Here is a 9,111-nt window from a genome sequence, read left to right on the forward strand (position 1 = left end):
TCAAACGTACCCTCAACAACTAACGTCAGCATTTATTTTGTTCTGTAGTGAACCCCCTCGATGAATGCATGTGTGTTGCCGTGGCTAGAGAAAATTCTACATATCCACATCCTGATAACCAACAAGATAAGTAGCAGCTTTGATATGGAGGTATTTTCCTTCACTGCATGCTTTTTCTTTGTGCCCTTTACTATACTGTAGTAGCATTTGCTAAATTGCATTGAGAGAATAGGACGGCACAACAAGCTAGGGCTTCAAGAAAACCAACCAAATTCCTTTTTTTTGGGATCAACCAACCAAATTGCTGTAATAGCATGATCCGCAAGACCTAGAAGGGATCTACACATGACATCGGTGGCTTCTCCTCCGCCTGCTATTTGCCGCTTTGACACTGTTGACAGATCCGAGTTCCACCTGCTAGGCTCGAATGGTAGATGTTACGGGCAACTGTATGTGAATCCCACTCCAAGGGATCGCCCTTCTCTATCCCAGATATGGCGGTTATGGAGTTGATGGCTCGTGTTTTTTTTCTCTTTTGCTTTATTTGTTTTGTTTTGTTTCTACTTATAACAAAAAACTTATTTATTTTATTTCTAATTACTTATGTATTTTACTTTAATTATTTTATTTTTATTTATTTTACTGCTGCTATTTTTATTTATTTTACTGCTGCTATTTTTACTTAATTTATTAAGGTTTATTTATTGTAGTTACTATAGTTTATTTTATTTTATTTTATTAAGGTTTATTTAGTTTTATTTATTTTATTAAGGTTTATTTATTTTATAAATATAAAAAAATGAACATAGATGCGCTTATAGAGAAAATTAAACCTAAGGGCATCTATTTTCACTTTAAGAGAAGCTCAACAAGGCATAGAGGGACGGGCTTATAAACTGGTGTGAGCGCCCTTCGGTTGGCGAGGTGGGACTAAAAACTGGCCGCAACTAGGACCAGCCCTTTAGTCCCGGTTTGTGGTATGAACCGGGACTAAAGGGTGGTGGACCAGGAGCGTGGCCCATTGGTCCCGGTTTGTCCCACCAACCGGGACCAAAGGGTCCGGACGAACCGGGACCAATGCCCCCACAAGGCCCGGCAGGCCCCTGGCCGCACGAACCGGGACCAATGCTCACATTAGTCCCGGTTCGTGACTGAACCGGGACTAATGTGAATATTGCCCTGTGACCAAAGCCCAGTTTTCTACTAGTGTAGCTCGGAGATGGTGGAGTTTACAAGCGGACTCAGGGAGGCTTATTCGAAACACACCCAACTTTTACCACACCCTACAGGGACCATATGTGATGACACCGTGCCAGCTCTCGAGGAATTCCGGCATCGTGTGATTTTCTGAGGATTTAAACGATTGTACCAGGCATGCCACTGAGGTACTTTCGCCCCCCGATGGCAGGGCACGCCCCTCCCTCGTATGCACAAGGCCTATGCATGTCGCAAGGACATCACATAGGATTTTTCATGCCGCTTCGAGGCATGATTTCATGTGCCAACTTGCAGATCTGCAATTTCCAGCGATGAAACCCTAGCCGAGCAATAAATGTCTCAAATATTGCACGTGGGTCCGAAAAATGTGGGGGGCTGACACGTGTCATGCAATGGCCTCCTTTGAGAGCACGAGAATTTTCAAGGTCAACAGAACAACAGGACCTGCACTTCCTGCACAAACTGGACACGTTCCCTCTTGATACCCAGAGACTAGGTTTACGAGCGGAACAAGTGAAGATTAGGAAGGTGGCTCAAAAATTATAATAATTGACTTAATAAAAAGCGCCGGCATCCATCATTAGGAAGATGGTCTGTCACTATGAATCTTCTCTGCTCGGGACAGGTGAAGATTCAAAGTGATGGTCCATCTCCGTAACAGTAGTGTAATGAAGACCAAAGCTTACTACATCTGGACTATCTGACTATTTGAACAGGTCCTTCTGCTTGTCGGTAGGCGAGGTGGGACTAATCTTTGCCAAATCTTTATCGAGTGCTGCTCTCGGCAAAGAAGTACCACCGTAACCGTGCCGTTATCCGCCGCCGGATGAGCAAGCTGCTTGGCTCTCGGCAAATAGGATTTGCCGAGTGTGACCCTTTTGCCAAATACTACTCTTGGCAATATCCTGTGTTTGCCGAGATGTGCTTGTTCCTGAGAGGTACTCTTGATGTCTGTGAGTTTGCTGAGTGCCCGTGCTTTAGCTCTCGGCGAAGGGCCTAACACCCGGCGTATACGAAAATTCAAATAGTGAAATAAACGACACTCATTTATTTTCAAGTATTGTTACCTAAGTCATCAAACTGATTGCTTGTCAATCATTGCTGATGACTTAGATAACAAATGTGACAACACACGTAAAAACAATTCACATTTATTTGACTAGTTGTGCGCATTACATTGATGCAGAGGTTGAGGATTTCAACCTTATTTTTAAAATAAAAAGAAGTTCTGAATACATTCATATATGGGCGCACCAAATACTATGATGGCTCAACTTTTTGAGCTGCACGCTACATGCACTCATGCGGTCACGGGGACTAAGATGAGCTTTTCCTTTCTTGAAACTGTAATTCCAAACACCTCAGTCATATCTATGTTTTCTTCCTTCAATCCGGGTGGAAGCTTCCAATCGAATCGGTACATGAGGTTTGCCAGCATTGTCTCGACCGTTGCTGATGCCGAGTGAACCCCAGGGCACATTCTTCGTCCAAACCCAAATGGCAAGTAATGGAACTCATTTGGCTTCAGATCAACGCCGGCTCCATTCATAAATCTCTCAGGTTGGAATTCATTTTCATTTTCCCAGTAGCCACTGTGCCTGCCGAGTGCCCAGGCGTTGATAACGACACGAGTGTTTGCTGGGATCGTGTAGCCATCAACGGTGCAGGCATCTAGGGAGAAGTGTGGAATCATGAGAGGTACCGGCGGATGCAGTCGGAGTGTCTCCTTGATGACAGCCTTGAGGTAGGTCATGTTGGGGAGATCGTCTTCGGCGACCATCTCTTGCCCGTTGGTTACATTCCTCCTTACCTCTTCCTGCAGCTTCTTCATAAGGTGTGGCTTCCGTATGAGCTCCGCCATGGCAAACTCCAGCGTCATATACGAGGTGTCCGTGCCGGCCTCAAACATGTCCTGGAATTGCATGTACCAGACGTGGATATTGAGCTACCACAGCAAGTAAAAGTAGATATGAAATAGAGATGGCAAATGCAAATGGTGCACTTACTATCAAGATGGCCTTGATATGGTGCCTGGTGAGACCATACTCCTGCTGAAGAGAGAGGGATACGTCGATGAAGTCTTTGTCTTCTTCTTGCTCCGGCTGGGCCTCATCCTCACGGCTTACCATCCTTGCTGCATGGTCGTCAATTAGCTTGTCGAGGAGCAGGTCCCACCGCTTCCTCACCCGTCGGGCCTTGGCGCACGCCACCTTGCAGACCAACTCGAACCTCCCCAGGCTCGGGAAGTAGTCGAGGATGTTGAACCCTCCCAGGAGCGCCGCGTTGATGTCGGTGAGCTCACGGAACAGCTTGTTCCGCCCCTCCTCCTGGGAGAACTTGCCCGACACAGCACGGCAAACGAGGTCGTTGACGTACGAGTGCAGGAGCTCGCTCATGTCTACGGCCTCGCGCGCGGCCGCGGCCTTGGCGATCTTTCCAATCACTAGCCGGACCTCCTCCTCCCGGGCCGGGCGCTGGGACCGTATCTTCCTGGCGTTGAGCATGTGCACCGTCACGAGCTTCCTGGCCTTCCGGAAGTGCTCGCCGTAGGGCGCGAAGCACGAGTCCGTCTGCCCGTACATGATGATGTCGAAGACCATCGACCGCGGTCGCGACGCGAAGATGTGGTCGTGGGTGCGCAGGACGGCCTCGGCAGTGCGCGGCGAGGACACGACGGCGGTGGGCACGGCACCGAGGTGTACCAGCATGAGTTCCGGGCCGTACTTGGCGGCCAGGCCGGCGAGGGAGACGTAGGGAAGATCGCCCATTAGGTGTAGGTGCCCGATTATGGGGAGCCTCGTCGGGGGAGATGGGAGCAGGCTCAGCAGCTTGGCGTCGCTTGCCGCTCCCTGCTTGGTAATAATGCGGAGCAGGAGCGGCACAACCACAAGGGAGAAGAGCACCGCAGTCGCAATCAAGAGAGATCGTGGAGCTGCCGCTGCTGCTTCGTGGAGCATCTCGTCTACATGTACGTGAGCCATGGCAACAATGCTAGCTATCGTTCTTAGTTCTTACTGGCTGTGAGGCTTAGCTTCTCCATCGGTGCGTTCATTTATAGCCCAAGATCGATGCACATGTAGCATATGGAGTACCAAGGAATGATATTGTTTCCTTCAATTATAATTGGCTGTGAGGCCTAGCTTCTCGATCGATGCGTTTATTTATATATGTAGCCCAAGACCTATGGACATGCAACATGGATTATTGACAGTCTGACACACCAAGTTATATATTGTTTCCTTCAATTATAGTTCCCATGCATGTATATATTCGAATAAGTTTATCTATCTACAGAGTGTTCCATGCTCAAGTGCTCCCGAATCGATATTTTCTAACTAGACTTGATTGTATAAGAACCCGATTAATGGTAATATGCATTTTATTCATGCAGAGGTCGGATGTAGTATGTTCATTATGCTTTGTATTTAATTAGTGCTACATTTTAAGTTAATAAAAATGTCTTTTAAATTAGTTTATGAAATAGCCTATAATGCAAAAAAAGCATGTTGGGTCTCTGAAACACTTAAAAAGCACCCTTTACCGAGAAAAAAAATCATGCAAGCAAAAAACACACTACATTTTTCTCGCAAAGAATGAACTACAGTTGTGAAAGTACTACTATTAAAATAGTTTTGGTAGCGAGTGTTACGAAGGTCTAATTGGAATAAATTGGGACAAGCGGTTCAAATCAAGAATATATCACGTTTTTCAGACTTATTTTCTTTTGACTACTATTCAGTTTATGAGCTTCTTCGGACCTTAAGACTTTGTTACGTTCTTTTCTAATGATATGGCTGCATACATCGATTGATGCAGAGGCAGGGGTCATCCTTCTTTTCAAAAAAAATCAAGAATATATCATCACCTTGGAAATAGGTAGTTTAGAGCAAGTACAATATTAGGTTTATAGCCTACGTGGAGGAGAGACATGAAAAAAGATGGGAGTAGGCTCTCAAGTAAGAGCCTAGCTATATGCATGCTCCTAGGTAAAAGTAATAATTTGATGAGAAAGAAAGAGAGAAGGTAAAAATATATATTAGTCTAATAGTTAATTTTATTGTATTAAATGACTATACATGATGGTTTTATATCACATAGTAGCTTTACCATTCCTGATTGCTGAAGGCAACAATGCACGATGACACTCACTAAAGAATATTTATTTCTCATGACATGTTTGATGGCATGTCGCCCACGGATAATTTATTTGCAATTATCGTAGACGCATGGGTGATTACAGTATCTCACGGGATCCTCAACGCTAATTAATCTTTCCCCCAAATTTCATGGGGGGTGGGCCCCGCTTCCCTCCTAATTTCTAATCAATAATTGCCACCTAATTACAGTCCTTTGAATCCGTAACAACCACGTAAGTGTAGCATTACTACTCATTTATTTGTGGGGGAAAAACATTTTCCCCTTATGACATCTCTCACACCGGTGCAATTATCTGTGAGAAGTGGACTTTCAAACAGTGTCAACAAAGGGCTATCAGTATTTGTTTTTGTATTTTTACCATAGTTTCCTATTTTTGTTGTCATTTTCAATTATGTAAAAATAAGTATTTCTTGCGAATTAATGTACTCCATCCGTCCTAAAATTCTTGTCTTACATTTATCTAGATACGGATGTATCTAACACTAAAATATGAATAGATACATCCGTATGTAGACAAATTTAAGACAAGAATTTTGGGACGGAGGGAGTACCACGTTTGCAACACAAACCTTGCCGGACAGCACCTATGTTGTCCCACTCACAATAATCTATCCATGATAAAAAAAAGGTAAATTCTCTTACGATATTTCCTTTAAACGGTTGCAGTTCCGTGTATTAAACATAGATGATAGTTAAGCGCCCGTGTAGTACAATTGGCGAAGGGAGTTGGGTAGGATGAAATAGGTGAACAACAGTATCTAACTATTGCCCTCGATTGTAACCCTATTTTCATGGAATAAAACTATTTTATTCTTGCAAAAAAAAAGATAGCTAGAAACGTAGAACGATGTCCAGATAAGCATGAGCACATCTTGTTTTATTTGCCGAGTCATGGATTCAAGCACATTTTTGTATATACACGGCTTATTCCAACTTGCTGTAACCGGTGAACTAGTTACTCAGGACCATCACCGGCCGGCCAAAGGCTAATGATACAATGACGATCTACTCGCTGAACTGGAAACACGGTAGTACTCCGATTTCTAACTCCACATGCTGATAACATATTGACGATCTAGTCGGAGTAGCTTTATTACTGGGCTTCCGATCAATTTATTACTAGTGCTGTGTCCATCCACACACTTCATCATGGTAGTGCATTCTTCATGCTCCTGGCATATGCCTCTAGCCTTTTCAATCCTTCTCTGGGCGAAGCTGCTTCACCCAACTGCCTCACCATCGCACTGCCAATGATCACCCCATCCGCACCCCATCTTGCAATCTGTCCATGTGCATTGATGTTTGTAATTACAGCTGTGGATCTTGTCAGCTCTTGGGACACAATTTAAATATTGACCATTTTTTACCTGCTTTACGTGTTCAGGTTTTGATATGCCAAAGCCAACAGCAACAGGTTTGTCAGTAACCTGCAAACAGCACAAACCCGTTGTCAATGACTGAGAATTACTGAGCAGCCATCTAGACTCTTCATTTCTTGGACACTAGATCACGTGTATAAACTAATAGTAATACAGAAGAATTTTACGGTAATCTTTCTTTTGTCTTCTTTCAAATTACATACGTACCTTTTTTATCTCTTGAATGAGGGACTCAACCCGAAGGTTCACGTTTTCACGGGGACCTGTAACTCCATTGACGGTCACCTGCGTAATAAGGTTAAGTTGGAGAATGCAGTGTTAGGAGCTGGTAACTTCGAATGAACGGGGTGGATTGCATGTGCTGAAATCTACCAGGTAAATGAAACCTTCCGAAGCTTTCGTGATTTCCTTCATTCTTTCTTCTGGTATGGCTGGTGTTGTGAGCAGCACCTGAATACATCGATTGTATATCAGATTGATAGAGCTTTCCTACTTTCTGGTAGTGCGATGTCTATAGTGTAAGGAATTTGAAAATGCTAGCTTGCTGATGAATGACACATAATGGAAATACCAGCTCGAGGTTGTTCTTCTTGGCTTCACTCCATAATGCATGCGCGGCTACATAAGGGAGATCAGGCACTATAAGACCTGGGAAGGAGATGTACATAAGATCAAGAGAAACTGGATCAGTAGTAGCCCCTGTACCTGCATGCCAAATTGTGAATATAATCATCAAATGAAGAGAAAAGGTTACCTACCGTGTACACCGGCTTCTTTGATTTCGGCCAACCCTCGACACAAGATAGGCCTGTAGTACGAGAAGAGCACCACAGGGCACGACAGCTCCGGCGTCACCTCCTTGAGCATCGCCAGCACGCCGTCCATTGTGGCACCGCCCGCCAGAGCCCTCGCACTCGAAGCCTGGATGATCGGACCGTCCACGTAGGGGTCGGAGCATGGCACGCCAAGCTCAATGACGTCGGCGCCACACGCATCCAGGAGACGCAGCGCCTCCGCCGTTGTGGCCAGGTCAGGATCACCGGCGGTGATATACGGGATGAGCGCTGTCTACTCAGGGCACATCGACCCCAATATCCGGTCAGAGTCCACACGTCCGTTACATGCAATGTACAACACATGCACACACATAAGCACGCACCTTGCCCTTAGCCATGAGCTTGGCCATGGTGACCGACACGGGCCGGCTCCTCACGGCTGCTGGCTTCGCCGGCGCCGGGGCGGGCGGAGCCACCGCAACCGCCTTAATGACAGGCAGAACATTCCTCCGCCTTGGTATCATCACCGCTGCTGCCATCCGCCACGGGAGCAGCGACGAGAAAGACGAAGGGTAGCAAGATGCATTGAGCGCGAAAGCCATTTCGCTAGCTGAGACAGAAACCTTCTTGTGTATTGGAGATTTATTGTTTGAGAACGATGCATGAGTTGCGGTCTGCACGCGTTTATAGTATCGGAAATAGTAAACTTACATGCAGCACCTATCCAGGCTGCACCTTGCGCACGTATGTGTCCATCCTCTAATTTACCCCCCTCCCCTTTCACTAATCCTAAATGTACGATTAACCTATATAAGTTTTAACACACACACACACCCCTCCCTCTAAATTTCATTGGGGTGAGACCCGCTAATTATAAGGTAAACGGTTTACGCCAGCGCACCGGCCGAAACGTTCGGCCAGTCGCATCGCGCGCGTTCGATCCACATGGATCCGGCCTGTCTCGCGCGTCCTTCTTCCAGTTTTTTTTCCTTTTGCCTTCTTCTTCCTTCCACCACACAACCTCGCTCCACCTTTCATCCCCACCCCCACCCCCACCCCCCTCCCTCCGCGACCTCAGGCGCTGCCGCCAAGTGCCGCGGCTTCTCCGGCGAGGCCATCACCGGCGGACCCCTTATCTTCTTCTTCCTTCTACCACTCAACCTCCCTCCACCTTTCATCCCCATTCCTCCCCCCCCCCTCTGCGACCTCAGGCGCTGCCGCCGAGCGCCGCAGCTTCTCCGGCGAGGCCACCACCGGCGGACCCCATTAGGTTGCTGCACGGGAGACCTGCCAACGATGGTGTCGCGAATGCTACAACCACGTACCACAAAGCTACAATCAGCTTGCAAAGATGCTACAACGTGTGCACAACGGAGCTACAATCGGCAACGTGTGTCGTCAAATGCTACAACCGTTCAACAAAAAAGCTACAACCACGTTCGTCAGAGCTGCAACCCGAGTTTGCCGGAGTTTGTAGCCACTATGATCCAGCGATATTTTCTACAACTGGTGTCGAGTTTTGCTACAACCGGTGTCTCATTTTGCGACATTGCCATAGCCGGCGTCGGGAATTTTTGCTA

The 9,111-nt window shown here is 46.4% G+C and overlaps 2 protein-coding genes across 2 annotated transcripts; both read right to left on the reverse strand.

Annotated features, from left to right (window-relative positions):
• Positions 1–2,353: 2,353 nt before the first annotated feature.
• LOC123097902 (indole-2-monooxygenase) lies at positions 2,354–4,258 on the reverse strand. The gene is made up of 2 exons (XM_044519750.1): positions 3,225–4,258; positions 2,354–3,130 (listed from the first exon to the last, which is right to left on the reverse strand). Exons 1-2 carry the CDS (start codon positions 4,197–4,199, stop codon positions 2,519–2,521), a joined length of 1,587 nt encoding a protein of 528 aa, XP_044375685.1. The 5' UTR covers positions 4,200–4,258; the 3' UTR covers positions 2,354–2,518.
• Positions 4,259–6,232: 1,974 nt separating this feature from the next.
• On the reverse strand, positions 6,233–8,305 carry LOC123100031 (indole-3-glycerol phosphate lyase, chloroplastic). Its single transcript, XM_044522030.1, has 7 exons — positions 7,915–8,305; positions 7,514–7,823; positions 7,327–7,403; positions 7,128–7,205; positions 6,963–7,040; positions 6,744–6,803; positions 6,233–6,658 (listed from the first exon to the last, which is right to left on the reverse strand). The coding sequence occupies exons 1-7, from the start codon at positions 8,131–8,133 to the stop codon at positions 6,524–6,526; spliced, it is 957 nt and encodes a 318-aa protein (XP_044377965.1). The 5' UTR covers positions 8,134–8,305; the 3' UTR covers positions 6,233–6,523.
• Between the last annotated feature and the right edge of the window lie 806 nt (positions 8,306–9,111).

This window comes from Triticum aestivum, chromosome 4D (assembly GCF_018294505.1).
Source record: "Triticum aestivum cultivar Chinese Spring chromosome 4D, IWGSC CS RefSeq v2.1, whole genome shotgun sequence".
Classification (NCBI taxonomy): Eukaryota; Viridiplantae; Streptophyta; class Magnoliopsida; order Poales; family Poaceae; genus Triticum; species Triticum aestivum.

Excerpts from the sequence above, each read along its gene's own strand:
- LOC123097902 (XM_044519750.1), bottom strand. The coding sequence starts at position 4,199 with ATGGCTCACGTACATGTAGACGAGATGCTCCACGAAGCAGCAGCGGCA. Across the intron at positions 3,131-3,224 it reads ATATCAAGGCCATCTTGATA|GACATGTTTGAGGCCGGCAC; the intron begins GTAAGTGCACCA and ends ATGCAATTCCAG.
- LOC123100031 (XM_044522030.1), bottom strand. The coding sequence starts at position 8,133 with ATGGCTTTCGCGCTCAATGCATCTTGCTACCCTTCGTCTTTCTCGTCG. Across the intron at positions 7,824-7,914 it reads AGCTCATGGCTAAGGGCAAG|ACAGCGCTCATCCCGTATAT; the intron begins GTGCGTGCTTAT and ends TGCCCTGAGTAG. Across the intron at positions 6,659-6,743 it reads AACCTGAACACGTAAAGCAG|ATTGCAAGATGGGGTGCGGA; the intron begins GTAAAAAATGGT and ends GCACATGGACAG.